The sequence below is a fragment of the Cyprinodon variegatus genome, unplaced genomic scaffold (assembly GCF_000732505.1).
Source record: "Cyprinodon variegatus isolate N-32 unplaced genomic scaffold, C_variegatus-1.0 Scaffold597, whole genome shotgun sequence".
Classification (NCBI taxonomy): domain Eukaryota; kingdom Metazoa; phylum Chordata; class Actinopteri; order Cyprinodontiformes; family Cyprinodontidae; genus Cyprinodon; species Cyprinodon variegatus.
The window spans coordinates 48,497-76,122 of NW_015151050.1; the positions used below are offsets into that span (position 1 = coordinate 48,497).

The following is a 27,626-nucleotide window of genomic DNA, read 5'->3' on the forward strand; positions in this document are numbered from 1 at the left end:
CCTGGGGGGCATTTTAAAGGGGTTCCACCAACCAGTTCACAACAGATACACATGAATTCTGGCTGTAGGCGTGACCACCTGTGTATTTTTCCTGGATGACGCAATCACGTTAAGTGTTACAGCCAATCACCGAAACTTGGAAACAGTGGATTTTTTATTTTTTATTTTTACGGGATAACCAAAACCCCTCTCAGTTTTACAGCTGAGGGACAATTCTTCCCAATCACACCCCACCAGGTATCGCTGATTCCTGCATGGGGCTTGAAGTCCCCCAGTAGGATGATAGAGTCCATGAGAGGGAAGCTGTCAAGCACTCCTGCCAGGCACTTGAAGAACGGCTGGGGTAACGTGTCGCCACTCAGCCCTTAGGCTGAGACAAGAGTCAGGGCCCTACCCACTATTTGATGATGCAGGGATGTGGCCCTCTTATCAACCAGAGTGAACTCAAACAAGAGATGGCTGAGCTGGGGGGAAGACAAGCAAATCTAACTTGACCTTTGTCTCTCCCACTGGTCCACTGCAAAGCTGAAGACAGTCCAGCATCTCTCTAGGAAACCGTTTCCACAGACCAGGCCAGTATCACTCAACCTCCTGCACAACCTCAGGGAGGCGAAAACTCAACTGCTCTTTGTCTGACCTGTCATCAAGAGCCAGTTTGCCTTGGATTCTACCTGCACCCCAGACAACATATCATCTACATCAATGAAACCCCTCCACCATCTTAAGGCTGATTTATACTTCGAAACTAGGTCATCTGCGTAGGTGTCTTGGTGAACGCAGAGACGTCTCCGCCCCCTCCGCAGACACTCTGCTGCACCTCTCCAAAATTGTAGGTGACCGCAGACAGTGCTGCAGACAGGAGGCCTCTGATTAGTCAAATATACATGTGCAGGAGATACACCATGCATATCTCCTGTTTGGTACCTTACCAGCTTGTTTTGTTTGCTTGTTTTGACTGTAATTGCAGAAAACGACTCGGGAGGATGGACCAGCTAGAGGAGCGAGGTGTACGAGAACGCTGGGACCCTTTTTCCACCTGGATCCCCGCACCTTTTCTCCCTCATGTCCCTCCGTTGTCGAACAAACTTGCCCCCATTACCTCACTGCCTCGTCTGTATCTAGACCCACGGCTAGTTCATGATTTTCCCCTTTTCGGTTATGGCGTGGAATAAACATAGCGCAGACCACGCTTCGATATTTAGCATAAATCAAAAATGTCTGCGTCATATCTGCAACATGCTAACTGCGACACACTGCTTCGGGAGTATAACCAGCCCTTTAGTGTGGTACTCCAAGGCGGGGTGATTAACATTCTGCTTTTCTTAGCCATCAAATTGGACAGTTGACAATCATCACGGTCAGATTTTAGTAACGCTATGATCTTTAAAATTTTACATGTTAGACTGAACACAGCTCTAAAAGATGATCATAGCCTGTAAAGGTTTTTATTACCATGTTTTAATTTTATATTGTGTCGGTTTTTGTGTTCACATTAAAAGCTAATTAAATACCCTGATGTTTAAAGGGTGCAAGTACTTTGTGAGGTAATGCTTGTACACAAAAAAAAACTGTTTAAAAACTCATTAACCAACAATAATGAAAGAAATACCTGTATATCTTAGACTGGGGAGCTGTTTTTATTTTCAGCCCTTTAACTTACATTTTGTTGGCTGAAATTCCCATTGGTCCACAGAATAAGGGAAATGATGGTGAAGACAAGCTTCAGGATGGCAAACTGGAAGGAGCCAAGCTTGAGCAGGAAAAGCGTGCGTCTGGAGTTGGAAGAGAGGAAATCATTTTATGGCAGCCTTTTATTAAACCAGACCTTGGAGACAAAACTCTATCACAAGTCCATTGTTGAATCCCCAGTTGTCCTGGAAATATATCAGACTTGTCTTGAGGTTTTCTGTAGCAATACAGAGTGAGGAAGGGGTGAATTTTATTATGCCTGTGACAAGTCAAGATCTGAAAATGCCCAGGGATTGAAAACAGTGCCAGGTAGCTCTAAGGGACTGAAAGATCTTAAACAAATCAGTTAAGAAAAAGTTGAGCATGTCTTGACCTGACCATAATTAGTACCACTGCATGTAAGGTTGTAATTTACAAGATTTTCTGTTTTTGCACAAACAGAAACTATTTAAAAGTGGTTCGATCTATGCGTATGTTATGTGAGATCCTCGATAAGGTATCTCTGTCGCTATCACTGTGACAAATACTCGGGGCAATTGGAGAGAGGAATGAGGGGCTATGACCCCAATGCTGCATGCATGCATCGAGAATAAGTTAATGACCAGGAGTGTGCTGACTTGAGTTCTTAGAAACGCTGCTTCCCTGCTGTTTGAATCCACCACTGTTTGCACATCGGTTGATTCTGTTGAAACATGCTAAAAACTAGTTCAAAGCTTTCTGACATGACTGAATCTGTCATTGACTCCTGGCTGCATCTGTACATGATTAGCATTGCGAAATCCTGCCCTCAGTGCACATTGTTATGTAATTGTTGCATCCAAATGGGAGACGGAGACAGTTTCCTCCTTCAGATCCTTAGGAAATTATTATTTTTGTTCTGGCCCAGCTTTTCAACAGAAGTAGCATGACATGGTCTTGCAAAGGGCCTTTGAAGAAACATCATTAGATGCAGAGATAACAGCAGCTTTCATTGAATGGGCCTGGAATCTACAGACAATTTGTTTAGGTTCCTTTTAAACATAGCTGTCTTTTATAAATTTTTTTTTTCAAGAAGTCACATTTGTGGAGTGCACAGATTCTCCCACCCGAGTGCTGGATCTCTGCTGCTCCTCCAGAGAAACCAAAGGCTTTCACCTGTTTCTCTAACATACAATAATACGCTCCTTGACCAGCCTATCTCTTTAGAACATAAATGTTTCGAGTTTTGTAATATGCTATCCATCTTTTCTGATGTTGAACGTTGCTCCATGAGATGCTCTAAACTTGGGATGTTGATTTATAATCTCACCCCATCTTAAACGTTTAAACAAAATAAAATAATTCAGCGAATTCTGTCTACTGGGTATGACCTTTGTAGGCAGCTGATTGCACAAGATTTTATTGATTGGTATTAAGAAAAAAAAGACTGAATACAAAAGCTTTATATATATTCAAGTATTAAAGGTTTTGCAAATCATGTATAATAATGGATGTAACCTGACAAAGCATGAATATAAATGAGATCATTTCCTGCAGACATTAGCAACTGTGAAACATTTCTGTTAGGCTTTTCCTTCTTTGACTAAAATTTCAAAAGAAAGAAGCCTGAACAATGTTTTTACACCAGAATTCTCAGAAAACTCCCAGAAAAAACAACACTACAACATTTACTCCATAATGAGGCCAAAATTAGAGAGTTTTTTTTCCAATACAGTCCAGCACCGATGCCTGGGCTGAACTGATAGCTGATACCGATTTAATAAATGAACCATATAACTTGTCATGTGAGTGAAGGCATCAAGTTCAATATAGACATTGTTGTATGAAAAAAACTAAGACGAAATGATTTGATCGTGTTAGGTTTCTGTTTTCTTTGATGTTTTTCTTTTGAGTATCCAGTTTTGCTTTTCTCCTTGTTTCTTAGTTTTTATGGTTTATTTCTTAGTTTATTGTGTTCTTTGGTTTTTTTCTCTTTTATTGTCCTAGTCTTGGTTCTGTTATGTTTTGAGTTTTTAGTTTTACTTTTCTCCATATTTTATAGTCCTAGTGGTTTGATTATTATGTTTTTGTGTTTTCTAGTTAGTTCCAGTCTTCCAGGTTTGTCATTTGTTGCCCTCTGCTGCCCTTTGGTGTTTTCCTGTTTTGTTTCTGCTTTGTCCTCACCTGTTCCCAATCTTCTCATTAGCCCTCTCTTTGTCCTTGTCTCCTTTAAAAGCCCTCTCTCTTCAGTTCCTCTTTGCTGGGTCCTCGTCTTACTTCGTCTTTCATGCTCCAACTTCGTCTCTCTGAGCTTTCCTCCCTGAGTTTTGATTCCCTGATGTCTCCATGGTTTTCTGGTTTGTTTTCTACTTATTTTTTCATGTTTTGAATTTTGGACTCCTGGTTTCTTGTTTGTTTTTTGGACTTTGTTTTCATTTTTGGATTTTGGATTCTTGGTTGCTTGTTTGTTTGGACTTTTTTTTTTCAATTACTCTTCGTTAAATCAACCAATAATTCACCTCTGCCTGCCTGCTGCTGCTTTTGGGCCTTCAACCCACAAACAAATTGTGACAAATTGGGATTACTCATCCAATATCTGATCCAGCTAATTAGTCAATCCCTAAGGCAAATATTCAATCTTGGTATCAGGTCAGGGCATATCTAACCAAAATAAAAGTAAACTGATTCATTTTTAGTCAGACAAAAAAAAAACACTAAAGTTGTATGCTGTCCAGAATATAAGGAGTCAGCTACGTCAAACTAATGACGTGTTCTGATCCCTCTGAATTACTCTGCTTATTTCAGGATTCCAATAAAGCAGCCAATGAGTCAATAAAGCTACAAAATAACCCTAACAAAGTCTGGTTTATGCTTGGGGGAATTTACCGTGTGATGGCCACATCTGGGAGACAGGGGCAGCAACAGCAGCAAGGCCCCGTGCTGATCTTCAGTTTGTGTTTCTCTCCTCGCTTCACGAAAGCCTCATCCCCTCCAATCTCCTCCAGCATCATAATCAGGAACTTAAACACCACCATGGCAAAATAGCTAGTGGGATAGAAGAGCAACAGAGGATGTTAATTAGAGGAAAGCTGGTTGAATTAGATTCTGGAGGGGAAGGAAAAAAAAAATACAAGAAAGGGAAAGCCTGTTGCTCAACCACACTGCTGTTTTCTATAAAGACTTCCAAGGAATTATGAGGTTTCATTTTCCCCTTTCATCCCCCAGCAAATATATAAGGGCACGGCATATAGAACGCACAAAGAGAGGAAGGTGAGGAAAAGACAAGGGGAGAAGAACAAAAAGATTTAAAAAAAAAAAGAACCTACGTGGCTGAGGTCAGATCTGTAACAATCACGGCTCTTGGGATCCACATTCCCATGCAGGACATGCTGGCGATAACCTGTCAAAGCCGAGGGGAAGGACATTTTTAACAATGTTTATGAGGAGGCAAAAACCTTCACTCACATCGCAAAACATATGGTTAATTTATCAGTTCAATTTTACATATATTATTACTATATTATTGGACTAATCTAAAGTTTTCCAAAACTGTTAAATTCAAGCCCTGCTCCTACTGAAAAAAAAGAAAGTATTCACACAGCATTATACCTCAATGCTCCTGTGGTAATATAATCATGTTTACTGATTTCACACGCAGGCAAAATGTTTTAAAAGTTAGGCAGCATCACATTTTTCAGGACTTTATTTAAGGGTATAATAGTAAAGGGGGCAAAAAAAAAAAAAAATCAGGGTTTAATACAGAAATGAGTAAGTAATTTATTGCTTTTTAATGCTTGAAATGAAATAAAAATTAAATAATTTTAATGCCATCAATATATGGCAAATAAAATTATATATATATATATATATATAAAACGGCAAAATCCTTTGTCATCTTTACTGTCGACTGGTTGCAGCAATGTCCCTTTCCCCATTCTCTTCTTCTACTTTTCCAAACATATGGCTTTACGATCAACCAGAAGCGTTTCCGCACAAATATATTGCGATGTAATATATCTGACTTCATTTTTTTTTTTTTTAATGAAGCATTTTAAATGCCATGATAATCACATTTAATGAATTTTAAAGCCAATTAAGGCCTTATTTAAAAAATAATAACTTAATGACTTTTAATGATTTTTAATGACCTGCGAAAACCCTGATTATACTCTAGAGGTTTATATGATCACTTTTGTTCCAAAACACAGAACAAAAATACATTTTTATAAAGATTTAACCATAGATAATTTTTTACACCATTATTACAGACAATTGAATACTTTCTATTGGTTTATTACACAGAATCTTGAAATCCAGGTAAATTTTTTCCGTTTCAGAATTCTGCAATTTCTTTGCAAAGAGATTTGAGGTAATGCACGAAAATGTGTCAAATTTAAAGGGGTGTGAATACTTTTGGCAGAAACTTTGAAGTATGTATTTACCGGAGCTGCCCCATTCACCCAGATGATTAAGTTCTTCTTTTTAGGAGGCACTTTCTTGTAAATGTACACACACTCCTCTAGGAAGACCAGCATAGAAACCGTAGCCATGAAGGTGAGGATGGCATACAAGACGATACCATAGACGTCCAATTCTGAAACAGAAAGCAAAATTAGAGAAAAAAAATTGGGGCCTTTAGCTTTGATTCAAGCTCAAGAGGCTGCTTTTATGGGTGGAAACATAAGAATATGAGAAGGATTTTTTCTGACTGTTAAAACACAAAACTGCTCATGATCATCCTCACCTTCTTAGGCTGGATAAAAAAACAATAAAACAAAAACTGCTTAAAAGCCAAAAGTACATCAAGTCCATAAAAGGTTTAAGAGGTAACATCAGGAAAAAATTGTTGCAATAACACATATTCCCCTAAGCCACTAAATAAAACAAACTTTTAAGTGTACAAAAAAGGGAAATAAACATGAGAGCTGAGATTATTTCAGTTAGATCTTCTAGCATAAATGCACAAATAAAACCAAAGTAATGAAAAACCCCAAGGGTTGATACTGGAAACAGTTGGCAGATGTGGCAGGATGTGTTTGATGATGATGATGATGACGGCGATGACATGACGATACGGGTGATTACGATGGAGGTAGATGCCGCCATCAGGCCGCCAACAAGGTTTTCTTTCACGAGAAAGGAAAATGTGAAACAAAGAATGGCAGGAAAGGCAGTAAATAGCTGAACCTCTGTAGCTTTAGCTGAATCTATTCTTGTAACCCGAGTCATTTACCGTCAGGAATTTGGACTCATTAGAGCCAGTCGGGCTGAAACGAATCCTATAAACAGGTGTTCCTGTTTTGCTAAGGTTTCTCTGTAAATTCTGTTATGCCCTTTTGACTGTTCCATAACTTTAAGATTGATCTTTATGATTTATCTCTCTGAGCCATTTCCTAAATCTAAAAATAAGAAGCGATTTTCTCTTCACTAAAAGTGCATGTTCTGTTACTGTAATGTAATCTAATATCTAACAGATGTTGTGTTTGCAGCTGGAGATACTTCAAGGATAATAATAATTGGTGTTAAAAGGTTAAATTCAATTACAGGCCATTTGATTTTTCACTAATGCAGATTTGAGCAGATTTGAAAAGGGGCTTCACTGTATCCAGAGGTGTAGCGCCGCAAAGAACGAAAGTCCACAGTTCATCCCTTAGCTGGGACAGCCAGAGTGGAGTTTGACCGCTTCCCTCTGCATATATGGGCTTTTCCCCACTACTTCGTCGTCCTCCATCTGCACACACTCATACGTGTTACAGTGGATTGCCAGATTCTTTACGCAACTTGAACTTTTGAAGGTTTCATCACATTGCACCCACAACAATAACTCTGCTTTAGCTCTATCCCTGACCTCCCTGAGGTTTTTTTTGGTCCTCCCTTTTTACTACTAACATCTCTCTCCAACTCAAATTCACAGTAGTTGAGGCTGAATACAAATTAATGTCACCCATTTCAAATATCTGATATAAAAATAATGATTGATAACACATAGTTTTCAATTCACGTTACGACTACGTACTGCTTTGTAGTTTGTTGGTCTATCAAATAAAATGTGTGGCTTTATTGTCACTTAATGGTTGTAAAAACTTTTGCGAGGCTTTTTAGGTTCTAATCAATTCTAATATAACCCAGAGATGTGAGTGTGATTGGTTTTCTACTCTAGAGTTTTTGATATGGGCTATATGGGCAGTTTTCCAGGGCAAAATTAGTGGAGGGGCAAAAAACCACAATGTTAGAAAAAGAACGATTTCAGGGTGGACTTGATTGACTAAACTTAAATATTCAAATTAAATAAACCAAAGGCAAATAAAGTAAACAGCAGAAACAATGAAAAATTGCACCTCACCACAGTAGTCTTAGTGCTTCTGCTTTTATGCAAGTGAAGCCAGAAGGCGGCATCCCTTGCTGTAACCTAAAAATAATACGTAGATCAGGCTTGGTTTTCACCGCACTTAGGGTGAGTCTCAGCTTATTCTATAATTTGTGTTCCATTATTTTAGATCTCACCTTTAGATACTTTCAACTGGGACTTTCATGTAATTACATCCTCACAAACTTGGACCTCTTTTCTAGATGTTTGGATTGCAGAAGCAGTGACAAAAGGACTAGAACTGGAACATCAAGACTTGCACCCTATGGTTCATTCAGGTACTGACCCCCTTTATAACTGACAACCTGTTCGCAGTGCAATCTGATTCTCTCTTGTCTGGTCATTGCTGGATCAGGCTGTGCTGATGTACTGCACAGTTTCCTAAAAATGTACTTATTTCTGTAGATACAGAATTATTGCAGCATTGAAGGATGATATAAAGACAGCAGTAATCCAGTCACACCCTTAGATATTAAGTTGCAATCACATCACTTTGTAAACACGGAAACAGAAATAACATTAAACCGTTTTTGGTTTCAAGTTTTTTTTTTTTTTATTTATCTAATATTAAGCTTACAGTCAATAGAACCACAGAGGAATTAAAATATGTTTCCATAGCCTCACAGAGTTTAAAGAAATACATGTGGACAAATGAGAAAAAAGCAGACAAGAAATCATAAAAATAGGGAAGTAGGCTATAAGCACATAAACTTTATACCATAAGGACAAATTTGGTCAGTGAATTGCACAAAATAAAAATGAAAAATTAAACAGTTTATATGCAAAAACTTCATATAAAACTCCCAGCCACTGAAGTGATGAATACAGTACATGTATAAAGTATGACCGGTTCTGCTTTTAGTTAAGGACAAAAAATATTTGGGGTTTTGTGAAGCCAAAAATAATCAGTGAACAATGAAGTAATCAAAGGATGCAGTCATGTATTCACAATATGTCAGTGATGTAGCAGCACGAAACCACAGACTTATTCAGTTATCATCAGACGTTCCTCCAGAAAATGACGTCAGAGGGTGGCCAGGTGTGAACCACGAATAATTAGAGGGTGGGGCTAGAATGATGGACGTCGAAAAAGAGGTATTAGCATCAAGTAAGTTAAGTTTGAAACTGGACACCTAAATGCAGACAGGACACAGTCAAGACTCAAAGTGATGTCTTATGCAAAAAGTCAGAACATTTATGAAAGATGACGGAAGCACGACATGAAGCAAAACATCAAGTAAAGCAGGAAGAAGGTAGAAATGGCAGGGCCTTGAAAACAGAAGGAACCGATGAGGAATGATGAAAACTGGGAAGGTGGTCAGTGACACAAGAACCAGGTGAGTCAAATCAAAAGGAAGCGCTGCAGCTGACAGTGAACCTATAATACTCTTAGGAAAATTCTCATTGAAGATGTGTGAGTTCATCACACCCTGGTATGGGCTGCCTGCTGCGTGTCAGAACTGATGTTTAAATTGAATTAGGACATTTCCTCTGTCTGAATATAGAGTTATAATCTTTGTTTTGTAGATGGCAAAGATTTGGAAATGGAACAAGAGCAGTGTCCTATTTTGATAAAGCTGGAGCCATGGATGTCTAATCATCTGCTAAATGCTAAATATGGTGATGTGGCAGACTGGAGATGTATAAAATGCCTTTTTAACTGTTAATCGGGGCCACTTCCTGAGAGGTGAGAAGCCTAAGCAATTTCAATTAAATTTCTGTCAAAATCTGTTGTCATGTTTCTTGGTTATTTAATACATATAATTGATTAAGTGTTATTTAAAGAGTTTGTCCCGAGTGATCTCTTTTCAGGGAAAAGAACCGGAAAGATAGAGCCTCAGGGTGCATACACAGAGCCTATCTTTAACAATAGAGTGAGAGAGGGAGACTAATAGAGAAATGAACACACAGGGGTTAAATCAACTGACGGACCTTAAAAGAGCAGAAACCTGAATGAAAAATACCACAAATCTAAAGACTGACAAGAAGTTGATTATGAAATGCCAAAAGAGACGAAGACGGTAATAATCACAATAAAATAAAGTACAAAGTTCAAGATTATCAATAATCCATGGAATACCTTTGATCTTAGCTACAAAATATCACTACAGTACAATTTGCCAAATAATGTGGTCCAATAAAACCATATAGACATTACACAAGATTTGTTTTGTTCATAAACCACAAATCTATTAATTTGATACAGATTCATGCTACATAAGTCCAAAGTTCTGATCTAAATCTCGTTTGTGGGATTTAGCTAAAAGTTTCAGTTGGGAAAAAAAAAACATGAGCTGAATGTCTTGATTTTTAACAAGACATTGTTTGTTGAAATTAACAAACAAAACTGTGTTCTGAAGTCATAAATTTAGGGGACAAAAAGCAGAGCAATTGCAGGCGTATTCAACCCCAGCCCTGGATTGCAGATCTCCTGCATGTTATAGCTGTGTTCCTGCTTTGCACACCTGAATTTAATTGATGGGTGATCAACAGCCTGTTGCTGATCAACAACTATCAGAACCAAGTATGTTCAAAACAGAGAAATGTAAAAAAGTTGCAGGAAACTTGCCATCGTGGTGTTGAATATCCCTGCTTTTAGGTTTAACCGGATAAAAATGTATTTATCTTTTTTTTCTTTTTTTTTCTTTTTTTTTAACCAAGTAATTTATTGATATAATTTTAAAGCCGTTGATATGATTTTAAAGCCTTTTCTGATAATGAAAAATAAAGAAAAAACAACTCTACTAAAAAAATAAATAAAAAAAACTAAAACAATAAAGAAACCATACTTAAATCAATAAATAATTTAGTAAATAAATGTTACAGCCCTTAATTAAGCTACTTTGGGTGATCAGTACCTCAATCCCCTTCTATGTGAACCATAAAGGAGCTCATATCCTTCATATTAAGAGATTGATCCATTTTTCTATATTTTAGATCTGATCCATTTTACTTTCTGAAACATACAAACTGATATATATATATAATTTTGTTTAATTATGTTTCCCCTGGCCCTGTCCACAGCACTTTAGCCGATGTCTGCTTAGAAACTGGCCCAAATGAATGTAAATTCCAGAGGATGGGGCAACCTGCTGGTGCGTAAAGTGCAGATCCTCTTCCCTACATTCAGTGGATCATCCGCGGACAGAGTGACCGCTGGATGGGCTCGGCATGAGACCCAGCTCCAGTCTACTCACCTCGGATGACATCGATGGCAAACGGAGGTTCCGGGGGACAGTTTTCTTGGTCAGCGGTCCGATTGGATCCATTATTCATGTTAGATGGTGGCTGGTTGGATTCCCCCTAAAATGAGCGACTTCCAGCGGACTCTCCGCACACATCCACGCAGCTCTGGGAATTGGTGGATGCGCCTTTTTTTTCTGCGCTTTAAAGTCCAGAAAGTTTTTGCTCGGGAATGATTTTGCCTCCCAGAGTAAACAATGAGACTTAACTGCGATGGTTGGACCCGCCTCCAGCCCTCTCTCTCAGAGGATGGTGACAGGGCTGACGGGATTTGTCGGCTAATTTAAGCCAAATACATTTTAAGTTTTAGGTCACTGATGTACTTTTATTGTTTTCTTGATTTATGCATACTAAAATAGTCAAAACTAGTCAGTTTTACATATTTTTGCAATAAACCTAAAAAAAGGAAAATTAGTAATAGTTCTAATGATTTATGAGGAATACACACAATGGTGTATATATATGAATATATATAAGCAGAGAATGCAATTGCTTATGGACCCCCGAGCTCTTAGGGGCCCCGTCATTGACATATAGGTAGGCTCCCTATGATAGCCCCCAAATGCGGATTAGGACGTATTGCAGACGACCATCCAACCATTTTCTTACATGCTTTCTTACAGGCGGGGTACACCATGGACAGGTCGCCAGTCCATTGCAGGACAACACAGAGACAAACAGGACAAACAACCATTCACGAACACACTCACACCTAAGGGGACTGTAGAGAAGCCAATTAACCTAACAATCATGTTTTTGGACTGTATAGTGGACCGGATAGTATTCCCGGGCAGGAGAATCGAACCCAGAACCTTCTTGCTGCAAGGCAGCAGTGCTACCCACTGAACCACTGCGCAGCCCTGATTCCAGACCTAATGATGCGAAAGTTTGTTCCGACTGGACCGTATTTAGATCCAAAGACATACCAGAGTCCAACAGGATGGTGAGCCAACTAAACACGACACCAATTGCAAAGCAGACAGCGGTACTTTTAATTACAATGTTAATAACTGTGTATAGTTCATTAGATGGTTGGTAAAAAATACGCTCATATAATATGTTTCAAACCGCAATAAAGATGTTAAAAGAACGGTTTATTTGAGTATTTAATTTTTTACACTACAGCTTGGAATTATGGGTAATCCAGAGTGTTGTTCTTCATATGGGGCACACCCAGGTGATGTTGCTTACAGGCCTGTTGTTGTGTCATTACGCCATTGTTGTGTAATTACGCCACACACACACGAGTGTTTTTAATTACACGTTTATTTTGATAGCGTCATACCTCATAGAACCACTTAACCCACAAACGTTTTGCTACTGTGTTCTAACAAGGTATTTCTAATGGTGTCCTGGAGATACATCGGCTGCTAGAAAACTGCTGCCGTTCAGACAAATGGGGGTTTTGTTCCTGTTTTTGTTAGTTTCATTAGAGCCCGTGAAGAAAACACACCTTGCACGTCGGTTCCCATGGCAACGTTTACAAGCGCATTGCTCGCTTAGGCCTGCTGCAGATATACTCTCTTTGGTATTCCAAGCTTCTCGTGAACCATTCAAAAACATTGCCTAAGAAATCAGCCTGCAAAAACTTGCAATCAGACATTGTGACTACCTCTAGGCTACCAACTCATACCCATCAGACTGAGTCAGATCCTGCCACATCCTTTCTGCAGCTACTTTGAGTTCTTATGTGGAAAGAAAATATAAAGTAATGCCAAATTGCTGAAGGGAAAAGATAAATTGTTTTGAAAATCTGAAAAAGCTCAGCATCCATTCAGCTCACTTAGAAAGACTGGAAAGGAGGGAGTCCTATAAAGAGTTATCCAGGTGATTATTGGAAACTTCATTAAACAAACTTGAGTCAGGTGGACAGGGATATAGTTTTCCTAGTATCTGAAGTACTTTTAAGTTTTGCAGGGCATCTTCTCAGGTCTTAATACTGCTCAGCTGATGGGATGAGTACAGCTGTACAAAAGAATTATCTCTGCCTGTTGAGGCAGGCAAACACATAGCTGCAGGAAGAAGAGAGGTAACATATACAACTGAGCAACTCACCATAATAGAAAAGAAACTATTTCAATGAACCCGTTCTATGGTAGCACTAAAGCTGCACGGTCAGGGATGTATGCTATCTTCAGTCTGAAGTCTTTTTCAGCTTCTGGCAGGAAAATTAGATGAGTTTAGCTCTGTGTCTTTTCAAATGAACTCCTCCTATAGCTCCCCACAGCATGACTCTGCCAACACTGTGCTTCACAGGAGGAATGTGGTGGGTCTGATGTGTAGTATTAGTTTACATTTATTTTGGTGTCATGTGAAGAGTGCCTTGTTCCACATGTTTACTCAGCCTCCTACATGGTTTGTGGGGAATTACTAAAGAGACTTTTTTTCAAGATAGTTTCTGTTTCCCCTTCATACTCAATAAACACCATATTAGCAGAACCCATGACTAATGGTTGACGAGTACTTGGATTCTCCCACCTGAGCAGTGGGTTTCTGCTGCTCTTCCAGAGGCATCATGGTTCTGTTCTCTGCATGCATGATGGGTATGGGTTTTCCCCGGGTATTCTGGCTTCCTCCTCCATTTCAAAAACATGTATGTTTCAGTGCCTTGCAAGAGTTTGCACATCCGTCAGACTGTTTCACATTTTGTTTCGTTGCATCTCTAACCACCTATTCCCGGTTCAAACATCATTTTCTGATGCCATTTGCCCGCCAATGTTTTCTACCAAACAAAATATGCATAGGTGGTGTTTTTTTTGTGTGTGTGTGTATTTACTGTTTTGCGTGGCTTCTGAAGGGAATTGGTTGCACTTGGTTGTATTTTGGGGTATCTTGGAAAGGAGTTAAATATGAATCCATGAAACTCTTCTGAGATTTTTTAAAACATGCATTATGCAGAGTTGGTGTCTCACATACAACCTAATTAAAATACACTGAAATGAACCAGGACATACAGAAACTTTTGCAAGTTTCTGTATATCCTCAACTTGAACTTTCAAAGTCTAATGTGTTGGAACACAGTCTCAGCCCCCTGTATTAAATATCTTTTTTTTTTTTTTTTTTGCTTGTTTATAAGACTTGCCTATTTGTTCAAGAAAACCTTCCATTATCCTTGAGCTGTCAGGCTCATCCCAGGGACATGCTTAGCCAGCACAAAAACAGACAAGTTTTTGACAAGTGAGGGCGAATCTCAGCACGTGATATAATACTTTTCTTTTACAAAGTTTTATACATTTGATGGAGAAGAGTTTCACAACCCCGCTACTGAGTAGGATTTCTTGACACACACCTTGTTCTCAATCTCATATTTGTAAGGTATTTAAAATAATTAGTCTGGACTGGTCTGAAATGAGAGAACATTAAGAAGAGGAGTTCCAAGTCTCTTCTCTAACAAAGCTGAGGCTCCTGGGTCTGATTTGCAATTCTGAAGTTATTGTGTTAGAGGCCTTGTGTTTAGAAATATCTGATACGGTCAGTTCTTTCACAAAGCTGCATTCACATCTGGATGCCAGATATTCCTTTTTTGTAGTTCATTGTGTCAAGAACAAAATCAGAAGCAAAGCTCCAGAGAGTATTGCATAGATTACTGGAATGCTGCCAGTCGTTCCTACAGGGAATCTAAAAGCCTTTCCAGGATCACTGTTTAATAGCATTTCCTATAATGGATAACCAATGTAAAGATACTGAGGCCACTTTAGGTTTAGCTCTTTTTTTCCCTTCTTTAGCAGATCGGTTCAGTGTCGAACTGTAAAACTGACCTAGAGTTCATTACCTTGTGAGGTCTGTAGCAAACAGAGGCACAAGTAGGTAGAATACAAAATAGTGCACTTTGTTTAGTTGTGGTTCTTGTTTTTCTTTTACAAACAAAGAACAATTTTTGTCTTTTTGTTTTAGTTCTCTCTGTGCGACAACAGTTAAGTGAAGTAGGTGTTTACAGTCATCATCATCGAGGATAAAATCCTCCTGTTGGGAACTTTCAAACAATGAGCCCTGCAGAACAGATGTACATTTCTTCCGTTTCGACCCATAATTCCCTGCTTCGTTTGCAGCTATTTCTCTTCAGATATATGCATTTGAATCAAAAGTAGGATGGGTGGCGTGTTGGTAAGAGTGGGCGGTCGGCAGTGGCGTCTCTCTGCGGTGGGTGTCAAGGGCCTGGGTGCCACTCAGATAGAAGAGGTCAATGATCAACTGGCTCCGTGATTTTGAGTGCACTGAATGTTGACGAGTTGGAACCAGAGTTGTGTTTACTGTCCCTAATCAGTGTCGCCTGCTGACAGAACAAGGCTACCCACCAAATCTCCCTGTTTTTACTACATCACATTAAAAACGATGTGAGATAATTACAGCATACTTAATTCATCTAAGTCATTTACGCAGCTCTGACTTTGATTTAACTTCTTGTCTGTTAACACGGGGTACTCGCGGTCTTGGCATGGTTTTTGCCACACTTTATCGCCGCATCCTGTGCTAATGTGATGATCTAATCTCATGTTGCAGACTGCAGCTTGCATGGAGGAAACCAACTGCTTCCAGGAAAACTGAGGTGTCAACGCTGCACACATTCAAATCTACATGTGTAATGTGGCATTTTTTAAATTAAAGGTAGCATTGCTTCTTTGAGAAATGAATATTTGGGGGGAAAACAGCAGAAGAGAAAAAACTGCTTTCACCTTCAAAGTGAGCTTCACATAATCTCTTTTTATTTCCTATTAAAATGTGCAAACTTATTTAAGCCCATTGAAGGTTGACATTGAGATTTCAATGGCTAAACCAATACAAAGTTGTTTATAATGTAATTAAGTGAAATGTGTGGCATGTCCATGTGTTCCTGTTTATTCAATATATGAAGATGCCCTGTACAGGTATTTTACAGACGGCTTTAAATCTCCTAATTGAAGCCCTGTCCTAAAAGGATGTTGCATCAGTTGTGTAATCTAAATTATAAAATGTTCACATATTCTCAAATATGCTGGAAAATCCCAAAGAGATCTCAAAACTGTAACAACAGAAGACAAAAGTTGCATCCATCTCTAAGGTCTGTGTAATGCTGCACAGTGCATTATCATGATGCAAAGCATATCCACTGGGATACATATCGGCATCTGTATTATTATTCACTGGAGGCCAAATTACCAAAACAGGATTAAAATCCATGATGTGAAACACTACTTTTAGTGATATGTAATAACAGATTATATTATTTTTTTATATACATTAACAGTAGGATTGAACAAAATGTTAAACAAAAATTGTGTATCATATGTTTATTTTAAAGTTTCCAAAACCGTTTCCCTGTGTTGTAAGTTTTTAAGGTGGAAAATTGAGATGTTAATTAGTTTACAAAAATCAAAGGAGGTGGCATATTACTGTAGACATATCCAGAAATGGGTAGTAATTATTTACATTTACTTATTTTACCTATTTTATTTACATTTACCTTAGTACCCTTTTGAGAGGAAAAGGCAGTTTTAGGAGTACTTTTTACATTTTAATTGAGTAAAAACAGGATAAAACATCACTTCTGTTAAACGTTACTTCAGTCAAATTTGTGGCTACTCTATAACCTTATTCTGCTGGAGATAGTGAAAATACAGTAAACACTATATTGTAATTTAATGCATTTTTAAATGCTGTAAATATTGATTTTATATAAGTTGCATAAATAAAAAAATTTATTTTGAAGATTATTTCCACCTAAAACTTTTATTGCGTAATTACTGTAAGTCATACATCTATTTCTTATTATTTGAAACACAGAAATTAAGCTTAAAGGGGAAAACCTTTTTTTTTTTTTACATTGGGCCCTTGATTTTATGCGGATGTCTGGGGGACAGTGATTCGCCTACATGTTATGAATGCTGGCCTACCATAACAAATAAATTCTAAACAGTTTAGTTTGTGCCTTCAACTTGTTGTCCAAAGGAAGATGTTACTTGGATAAAACCTAACCCAATATCTTCAGAACAGCTCCAAATGACACAAAACTAATATGGGTGAGTAGAACATGATGTAATAATGTAAAATCAAGGGCCCAACGTAAAAAAAAAAAATGGTGTTCTCATTTAAGCATAGATGCAACTTGGAAGATTCTTATCAGCTTCACCTGAACCACCTGCGATGTCCCTCATTCAGCTCCAGCCAATCAATTCTGGGGGGCCACCCTTCTCTGAAGCCAATCGTCTTGCAAGATTCCCTTCACTAAACTCCTGGCTGAGCTTCTGTCTCCAGCACGCAAGCGAACTTTCACTCACCTTCACCCTGCAACCTCCCTCATTCTCAGACCCTCTCATCCTCTGGTTTATTCCACCACCAGTGTCCGGGCCCCAGGGCAAGACTTCTCTAATCCTTTCCCTAGGTTACTCATTCAAGCATTCTGCCGGGGCCCCGAGCACCAAATAACTTATTTTGTTTATGTCTACATCTGCTTCTGTCTCCTTGAACTCCAGTCAGCCTCGGCAGATGGCCGCTCACGCTGAGCCTGGTTCTGCTGGAGGTTTCTTCCTGTTAAAAGGGAGTTTTTCTCTCCCCTGTCGCTACAAGCATGCTTAGTGCATGTGATTGCAGAGAGTCAACGAGTCCTCGTAATCAGCTGGTCTTCCTTAGTTAGAAATATTTTGAAGGATATGATTGTGTTACCTGTATAACTAACTTTGACATTTTCTACTTGCAACTATTTTTATTGCGAGTCTCTCCAGGTTTAATTTTCATATCAAAATGTTTTGTTAAATTTTACATGATTGGGTAAAATATTAAATCAGTTATTATGATCATGGGTAGTAAGTAGATCAGTTACTCAGTAGTTTTCTTCTACCAAATGCATTTTTTATCATCCTTAAGTAATTTTTTCAAAGGCTACTTTTTACTATTACTCAAGTAAAGTATAATGGAGTCATGATAGTTATACTTGAGTAGAATATTTGGGTACTCTGCCCACCTCTGGGCACATAACCCCATGCCTCTGTCGTTCTAATTAAAGCAACTTCAAACATTCTTTTTCTTGAGTTTTATCCGTCTATTAAATATGTCATCAAGCAGTGGATTGAATGTGAAGATAAAAATCAACTTAATTGTAGAACCAGCAGCCATCATATGAGCAGTGAGCTTGTAAAAGATTGAGAGTTGCAAGCTAGAACAGGTTAAAAGCAGCAGTCTATGGAACAGATGAAGAGTCATCTGTTTAGACAAGACTGTAGATTGCTTTGGGGCTGTTATGATGAGACAATCCCGTGCAGAAATACAGAAGACATTAAACTGAGTCATTTACATCAGAAATTAGGGCTTTAGGCTGGTTTCTGTTCTGCTTTATCTCGGGTAAGATTCTTTTTGATATGTTCATGGGTGGCAGGACACAAGATGCAGAAGCTGTAGTTCACACCTTTTCAATCTCTCTAAAATTATAAAAGCATTTTGCTTCACAGTCCAGTCAAGGCTCTTTCTCCACCTTGAATCTCCTCCCTTCTGAATGGCCTCAGTGACCATCTGTTGGCAGACACAGCATATTTCCCCATGATTGTGACATATTTCAAAACCCAAATCATTTTCAACAGATTTATCAATAAACACCAATTGGTTTTTACTGTGTTTTACTTTTTAAATGCAATTACGGGCATAAATAATCTTTGCTTAACTCCACGTGCATGTTCTGACCTGCTTGTGCTGGTTTCTGCATACAGGCTGGGTAAACCGAAACCTTGTAATTAAACAGGCATTAATCTCCAAGATAGTATCTTGCTGTAGCTAAACATCTCTAATACTGCAGGAAAATTAAACACAAAGTTTGATCCTTTTTTTTTTTTACTATAAAAAGACATTTATTGTTATATTCCCAGTTAATTAAGAAGCATGTACTCATTCACAAAGTAGGAACAGTAAAAGTAAACAGACAAGAAAAATATATGAATTTTTTTTGTTTACTTACATAATATACATACACACATACTTTAATACAGGACGCAATATATATATATATAAAAAAGAAGATATCAGCTGTTATGATAGGCTACAACCTGCACTTTGCGGCCAGATGTAGCATGGTATCAATCTACAGATAACCAAAGTCATCATATCCTTCTTGTTTTCACAGGAGTTTTTATGGCTTCATTTAATCAGTTTATACAGACAAGAGTAAAGCTAATTGAAAACAGAACTTGCAAAAAATTATTAAAAAAAGGAATATCTCAACCCACACCACAACCCCCCCTCCCAGTTTTTATAGTAAAACACTTTTTCCCCTCTTCACAGAGGTTAGGCGTCATGCTTTGAGCAGAATCTCTTTTCAGCACTGAAGCGTTCCTCTCGATACAAGAAGTTTTTACAAAAAAAGAAGACACTCAATGGAGCACTACAAAATACACACACCTTGACACTCTTTGCAGAGGATACAGGGAACTGTAAAACAACACAATAGGTCCGATGTCTCAGACGGTGGCTGCAATTTTTTTTTGTTTTTTGCTTTAAAGAATGACATTACACATCCTAAAACCTCTAAATGGTCAAATATGAGCTTTACATGATTAGAACAGAACCTTGGCTTGGACCATAAACCCATACAGTAACTTAAAGTCTAGGACTTTTGAAATCTAACCACAGCGTAAAAGTGTTAACAAATCCCACCCGTTCACTGGTTTTGAAAGCATAACAATAAGCCCGCCCGCAAAGACAGGCCCCTAAGTAAGAATTTTTTGGGAAAATCTCACAAAAATAAACCGCACAAAGCTCAATGTGAACAGGCTGTAAACATCAACACCCGAGTGTTTTGGTGGGATGCGTTCAGTGAAGAGGGGCGTCATCTTGCTAACAGCTTTCTACAGATTCTGGGTCAGCCTGGGCTGCAGAAAGCCGATGAATAACATTTTAAACACGCTCTAAACAGTCTCTAATAAGCTCAGGGTCGTTCAAGCAGTTCTATAAACTGAGACAATTTGAGCTTCAGCTGTAGTTGACTCAGATCCAAATAGTTTATCACAGTAAAGCGATTTATAAAAAGGTTAACATTCAGGTAATATAAAATAACCAAAGAAAAAAAAAAGGCAGTAACAGAAAGCAAACTGACCTCAGAACAGATGATTACATTTAAAACCAGATATTTATATACAGCATAAAAAAAAAACATACAATCTTTCTATGTGACATCATATGCTTGAGGTCAGATCAGACAAATCATTTCTATTTACTATATGCAACAATAATTTAAGATACATTTAATGTAGCTCATTAATTTTCAAATGACCCACATTGAGGGCAGAATGAAAAGCCTAGAATAAAGAGCTAAATAAAAGCTCAGGCACAAAGACATTTAAAAATGATTCAAGTGTTTGTCCATAATTACCATCATTAAAAAGGAAGGAAAAATAGGAGGCAGCTATCCGGGATCAGCTTCATCCCTACAGTGAAGTAGGGGGGTGGTGGTATCATGATGGTTGGATATTTTTGCTACAGACTGTTGTTCTTCACAAAATGATAAAAATAACAAATGGAAAATATGTTAAAAACTGAAGTCTAGAAGACAAGGCTTGTGCTCAGATAGGTCTACCTTATATAAAGTTTTTTATAGACAAACTATTGTTTGGGGAAGGCTGTCTAAAACCTTTTAACAGAACTTATTTTACCTAAAACAGGATTTCTGGTCTGATTTATTAACGTTATCTTTAATTAGTATGTAAACATCTGGTTTCAACTGTATCCATCTTAATACTCATAAAAAAAGAAGCAGATTGTCGCCACCTGCTGTCTGATAATAGTAAACACATTACAAAGGATTTTTTCTTTTTTTTTTAATTGCCACAGCAACATCCCGTTCTGGTGATTTGATGACACTGGCCTGCAGGATAAAGCTAGGATGCTGTAAACACTTCAGGTTCAGATGCCAGAGCTCCTGACATGTCAGCCCTTATTTGGCAATGGATGTGGTGGTAAAGTTTGAAGCTTTAAAGGGTGGATGTCCACCAAAACACGAGCAGAGTGCACCGAGTGAATCAACTTCCAATTTCTTTTTAAAGCAGCTTAATTCAACACCAGCTAGCCACAAAACCCCTTGAAGGTTTTTGTTGAATGCCATGTCTGCTGTAACAAACATAAACACGAATATCATCTGTCACACTGTGGATATCGTTTGGATATGATAAAACTATAATAATAAAAAAAAAGAAAACAGAATTGAAAAAGTGCAAATGCGCCATCTTGTGCTCAAATATCGTCTCTACGCCCCGAGTGCAGTTTCAGTCTGCTGAGGACAGGCACAGTCCACTGAGCCGTGGAGTAGAGGCCCTCTGCAACAATCCAGGTTTTTGGTGGAGGAAACATCCATCACAAAAAGGTGCAAACAATTAATTCGCTCCAGCTTGATCAATGTCGTAGAAATGAGATGTACAGAATGGAAAGCAAGGCTCCATCTCCACTCTATGTGTTGGTTCAACAACAGCAGAAAGAAAAGATGGTAAAAAACTTTTTAACAGCAACTTGGCACCTATAAAATCAGCCTTGGTGCACCATGGAGGCTTTTGGCACAAAAAAAAAAACAATACAATAAAGAGTCCTGCAGAGCTTCTTCTTGAAGTTGTGGGAACAAAATAGAAAAAGAATGTATCACAGCTAAGTGTGACAGGAAAGCGTGTTTCATACGGATGGTGAAAGTGAGACGTCCGTCCGACACTTCATGCAAAATATGCCAAAGATATTAAAGCGTTACTGTGCTGCCATGTGCCAGCGAACTGCTTTTCCAAAAGTTTTATCTGGATGGGTTTGGGAGGTGTTGCCATGGTGATGAACTAAACTGTTTGGTGTTTTTTTAAGGCATCGCATTTAGATGACTGAGGTGTTTTTCCTGTGGCCGAGAAGAGACAGAACAGTTTAAAAAGTAGGTTCTTATTTAGCTGTAATAAATACAAACTTTTCCTGAATACTAGTGAGAATGAAAATACATGAAATTAAGGAAATAAATGTCAGTAACTTTGGGCTCTTAATGGTGAAACTACTAATCTCCCATGATGCATAGAGTTAAAATTATGGATTCTCTCTACTTGACATAGGATTCTGCCAATTCTGGCTTTTTATTCATCCCTCTCCCTGTTAGAGCTCATTTAAATTAGTTATCCATGGATTTTAATCGTAGTAAAGGGTTGGACTATTCTAAAAGCCTAAAGACATCCCACATCCAGTTCCGATGTGTGTTTATGGTTACTGTCTTGTTCTGCAAAAATCAATCCTGGTTTCAATCATCTGACCCAAAAAGTCGTCCTCATATCAAAGGAAATTTGTTAAGGAAGCAGAACATTTACCCAGAATAGGCCCAAACAGGTACAATGGAGAAACAGCTGGAAAGCAGCGTCACCATCCACAATTAAGCCAGTTTAACATCCCCACAAAGCGGCAGGGATTAGAACGAGAAAGATGCTGCTAAACCGAAAAGCTTAAAAATACAAAAATGCAAAGGCATGTAAGACGTTCTGCTGCATAATAGTTTCATGTTCAGAGGTGACAAAGACCAAGTTTTGTAGTTTAGACTAAAAACAAGACAGAGGAGTTCACCCTTAAAAAATTTACCATCTGTCAAGCAGCGCAGTGGCACTATTATGATGGGGGTTTGTTTTGCTTGCAGCAGTATTGGACAGAATAATGAAATCCAAGGCGGAACACAAATTCCCCCGCTTTACTTTAATTACAAACTGGAAACAATCCACTGCTCCAACAGGACAAAGATCTCAAACACACCGATAAATGGGGATAACCGTGGAAGTTTTGGAACAACCTGGTTTTAAAACAACCAATTTAAAGGAGCTCCAAAATAAGCTAAATATCAAAATCAAACAAGAAAATATTATTCAACACAAATATTCTTATTCTAAATGTTTCTATTCTAAATATTAGAGTCTGTATAAATAACTTTGACCCTGTGGGGATGAGAGAATATTCACAAAAAATTTAAACTTTGTCATTACCCAGTCCTTAAAACACAATGGTTCTAATAACTCATTAAAAGCCCAAAATAATGATGAAATTCATGTTGAATTTAAACCTCTGATCTACACTGTTAACAAGTTAATTGAGAGAAAATATAATGGTAAGAGGAGGTGGCGGGCTTTGTTTACCTGGTTAGGACTCACTCTCCATGGAGACTGTAATGGTTTCACTTGCAGCTGTGAAGTCAAAGGGAACACAGTAAGGAAAATGACTCCTAAAATCTAAATGAATAAATTACCGTTTCTCAATTCACAAGAACGCGAGTATGGACTTGTGTAATTTCCAAGTATGTTCTTGAGAAGAACACAGGAAAGTACGGACTTTGTGAGAACGTGAGCTGCCGCAGACAGGCTAACGTTAGCCCTGGCTGTGGTTACCCTCGGACGTCCGCTGGTTGCCATGATCCTCTCAACTTCTAAACTTTTTTTTATTTTTTAATTACAGACTAAATCAGTAAATTTTTTCGTCTCAAATGATCTTAAAAAGTGCTTTTGTAGAACAATGGCAACAGAAAAGCGAACTTTTAATTTAATACTCTGAGCTCTGTGAGCGCTCCACTGGAAGCTGCTGCTGCCGCAGTGCAAGCTGGGACAGCTGTCAATCTCGAGAACGGACAATTCTGCTCTGATGCATGCTCGGTAAAGAGGGAGGGGTGAGAACAACATCCGGGGACTCTGCCCGTACTCGGTCTTGTGTTTTTGTGAACTGGAACAGTGCTAGGGCTGAGGCTGATGACATTTCACAAGCACATGAAAACGCACAAGTACACATATTGAGAAACGGCCAATTTTTCATTCCCTCTAGGTCAGACCTGATTTGAGGGGGTTATCAGCCAGGTGGTTTTCAGTATTGTTGGCGTGCTGCTCGCTGCTGAGAAGGCGGTTATGTGACTCACTGAGGGGGCTCACAGAGACGTCCTGCATGCTACAAGAGAGGGAAAAAAAGCAGTCAGACCTGAGAAAAACCGAGGCTTTCTATCCATAAAAAAATAGATAAATAAAATCACCATTTATTGGCATCAGGATGCAGAGTAACAGTGGCCTGCTCTGCATCAGCATTAACCAGCCGGGTGGGAAAGGTAAGACCATCCCCCTGACTGGAGAAAACAGGGATAAAATGTAAGATTAACAAACGCAATTACAAATTCTAAATGGAGTGGATTCCAGCAAAGAAACATTTGTCCCATTACACAGCCAAATGCTTTGTCTATTCAGAAAAAAAACTGTTGGCTCACACCATCTTCTGTCTCCAAAAAAATGCATGCCTCTATTACCTGGTGAAGACTGGCAGCAGCCAGTACTTCTTCTGGTCACCGAAGACCTGAGCGATGTTCTTCCGGAAACCAAGAGAAAAACCATTCTTATCAGAGCCTGTTCTAAAGACCGGTGCTCTGAATGCCTCTGTAGGGACAAGAGAGGCCATAAATTAATAAAATACTGGGTCATCATACAACCTGTACCAGAGATCAACTCACCAGGCTAGAGATATTTTTTTTTTCCCGACAACAAAGTCATAAGATTATGAGAATAAAGTCGCAATGTCATGAGAATAAAGTCGTAATAATACAACTTAATGACTTTATTCTCGTAGTGACTTTTTTCTTGTAATTTTATGACTTTATTTTCGTAATTTAATGCTCACATAAAGAAAATGAATTTACTTTTATTATCACTCATGTCAATAAGATAGTAGTTTTACAGTGGGGGCAAAACGTATTTAGTCAGCTACTGATTGTGCAAATTCTCCTACTTAAAAAAATGAGGTCTGTAATTTTCATCATAGGTAAACTTCAACTATGAGAGATAAAAACCAATCAATCTATAGATTGCTTTTATTTCTATAACAGGAATAGTAAATGACTGAGTCTATCTAACTGAATCCAATTTATGAACTTTTGGAAGTTTAAATACCAAAAGTTTGTGAATTGAAGGGCTGTTTATCCATCAGCTGGTGACAGTGTGGCCCATAAATCCATATAAGTCATGCTTTCTTTTGGATAGATATATATATATATATATATATATATATATATATATATATATATATATATATAAATAATATAAGGAAATAAAAATATTTAAGAAATAAAGTCTGCAAATGTCAACTTTTTTCATACATTTCAGAATTTTTTCAGTACACTTAAAGACGTCTAATCGTATTTCTTTATGCTCTTTAAAGTTCAGTATATCGGTGCAGTTTCAGTGTCGTTGTGACAACTTTTTATGTAATGAGTGGTTTTCCAGAAGCATGGGACAGCACCCTCGGAAGGAGGCCCAGATGTTAGTCAGAGAGCCAATAAGCTTCTATAAAATTAGCCTATCCGCACATATATCACTGTTGTGGTGTTTAATCTGGAAATACGCTGTATTTCCCTGTAATGCCTTTTTTACTTTGGTGTTACTTTGATTAACAAACATCCTCCTAAACAGACCTTTTTTTTTTAGATCCTTCACAAAATAAAACAAAAGAGGTTTGTTCAAAGTGTGTGTATGCGTTACCTATTGTGGACCTGTTTTTTCCAACAAGCCACAGATGGTAGCTGAACAGGGACAGAATACTGATGCAGAACATGGCCGCCACAAAAAACAAAAACAGGACGTGGAATTTGGCCTGTGGCCGGCCCGTGTCATTCAGCTCGTTCTATGGAAAGAGACACGAGAAGAGGGAGAGAAACAGTCAGCAACAGATTTACCGAGTGATCCAGAAAGGAGAGAGGTGACATCAGAGGAAGAGAATCTCTAGGAGGTGAACCATGTCACTGCATGCAACATCACGAAGGCAGGCAAAAGTCAAGGAATCAGAGGACGGCTGAGTTACCTTTGGGCAGTTCTCTGCCGATTTCCTACGACAAAGCTTTAGCATAAACAGAAACAAGACCAGTTAGGATAAAAAGGAGAAAACAGTCGGGAAACGAGGGAGAAGGCTGGATAAAAGAGGATAAACCGTGCCAAGAATGGAGACAACTGAGAAATGGATAAGATGTAATCCAAGAGGAGCAGCTAGGAGAAAACAACAGAGAGGGGAGGCATTTGCTGCTGCTTTAGAGATGTGACTGATGATCCTGATCTTAGGGAGTGGAAAAGAGAAATACATCAGAGAACACTGGGCCTCATGCATTATTTTTATATTCTTGTCGTAAATTTCACCTACTTTTTCTCCAACCGTGGACTTTAATCAACACGACGCGTCCGGTTTAACAAATGCTCAAAAACCTGAGTACATGATTGGAAATAATCCTGATGCGCTCCACCTGAGCGTAGGTAAGAGCGTGTACCAGAGAAATAAAAATCTGCACAACTACCGCTGATTATTCCATACAATGCTACAAATTCCCACACCAAATTCTCACTGTGAAAAGGCACCAACGACAAAGAAGAAAAACTTTAAAGGTTCAAGGATCGAGGTCTGACTGAGAGCTGAGCAGCAGAATTAAAGGAACATTAAACTGCCAAGCAGTGGGGGATAAATCATAAAAGCTGTAGATACCATGGGTGCTCTATTACAAAAATAAAAATAAAATAGAAATTCTATATATTTATAAAAAGAAAAATCATTTGATACCAAAACAGTCAATAAAAACTACTGATGGCGGCAACGGGTGCAACAGACAAAGTCAATACTTAATATGAGTTCAAGATCAACTAACGTGACGATGTTCTACTAAATCTGCTTTTAATACACACACACACACACACACACACACACACACACACACACACACACACACCTGTACTGCACATCTCCAGATCGTCCTTCATTGTACTCTCCATCTCTCTTACAACGCATAAAAATATCAATGTTAACTTTTAAACTCTAATTTAACAACGTCAGACAGACCCAAACCCAAATATTTCACAGTTGGTGTAATAACAAAGCCAATGAGCTGCCAGCGAGTGAAATTGGAGTTTTGCTGAACTATTTTCTGTTCCAGATGTTATTTCAATAGTAGTTGGATCTCTGACTGTTCTTTCTATTGACAAAATGATAAGAAATTAAACCAGTGTTCCCTGGAGACTGACACGTCAGCTGCAAGTATTGACCAACTCATACGTTTTTAATTCATAATCGCATAATATATAGTGAAGCAGGCCAATAAAATGGCTAAGAAAAAAAAATGTAGTCATTTAGTGAAAAACTAGATTTGGACAGCTGACCTGCTCCTATGTCAAGTCTGGAGCACTCATAAAATAAGTTCATATGAGAGAAAATAGGGGAAAAATTGGGAATGCAGCAATTTCTTCCAAATCACTCGTAAGAACGAGATCAGAACGAATTTGCTCATATGAACAGTTCTTGCATGAGGCCCAATGACTCCAGGTAGGGCAAGATAACAGACAAGTGAAGAGAGAGAGGTCTGGGGTCAGCGACACTGAAACCAGAGAGGCACCACAGGAGAGGTCAGCACAAC

The 27,626-nt window shown here is 38.4% G+C and overlaps 2 protein-coding genes across 5 annotated transcripts in view; both read right to left on the reverse strand.

The window, feature by feature from the left end:
- The window catches only part of LOC107096080 (organic solute transporter subunit alpha-like), a 20,272-nt gene extending 8,656 nt beyond the window's left edge, over window positions 1-11,616 (reverse strand). Inside the window, exons 1-5 of one of the 2 annotated variants that reach the window (XM_015392572.1) lie at window positions 11,212-11,600; window positions 6,090-6,241; window positions 4,974-5,047; window positions 4,534-4,692; window positions 1,661-1,772 (exon numbers count right to left, since the gene is read on the reverse strand). In XM_015392572.1, coding sequence (XP_015248058.1) covers window positions 1,661-1,772; window positions 4,534-4,692; window positions 4,974-5,047; window positions 6,090-6,241; window positions 11,212-11,290 — 576 coding nt within the window. In that variant the 5' untranslated portion in view covers window positions 11,291-11,600. Of the gene's footprint in view, window positions 1-1,660; window positions 1,773-4,533; window positions 4,693-4,973; window positions 5,048-6,089; window positions 6,242-11,211 lie in introns of both variants that reach the window. The other variant, XM_015392573.1, reaches the window with a different exon arrangement.
- Window positions 11,617-19,074: 7,458 nt separating this feature from the next.
- Window positions 19,075-27,626, reverse strand: part of LOC107096088 (probable palmitoyltransferase ZDHHC20) — a 12,903-nt gene continuing 4,351 nt past the window's right edge. Inside the window, exons 8-14 of one of the 3 annotated variants that reach the window (XM_015392585.1) lie at window positions 26,036-26,071; window positions 25,717-25,858; window positions 24,492-24,618; window positions 24,225-24,314; window positions 24,030-24,142; window positions 23,347-23,394; window positions 19,075-22,082 (exon numbers count right to left, since the gene is read on the reverse strand). In XM_015392585.1, the coding sequence (XP_015248071.1) occupies window positions 23,351-23,394; window positions 24,030-24,142; window positions 24,225-24,314; window positions 24,492-24,618; window positions 25,717-25,858; window positions 26,036-26,071 (552 nt within the window). In that variant the 3' untranslated portion in view covers window positions 19,075-22,082; window positions 23,347-23,350. Of the gene's footprint in view, window positions 22,083-23,345; window positions 23,395-24,029; window positions 24,143-24,224; window positions 24,315-24,491; window positions 24,619-25,716; window positions 25,859-26,035; window positions 26,072-27,626 lie in introns of those variants that run through there. The other 2 variants (XM_015392588.1, XM_015392586.1) reach the window with 2 other exon arrangements.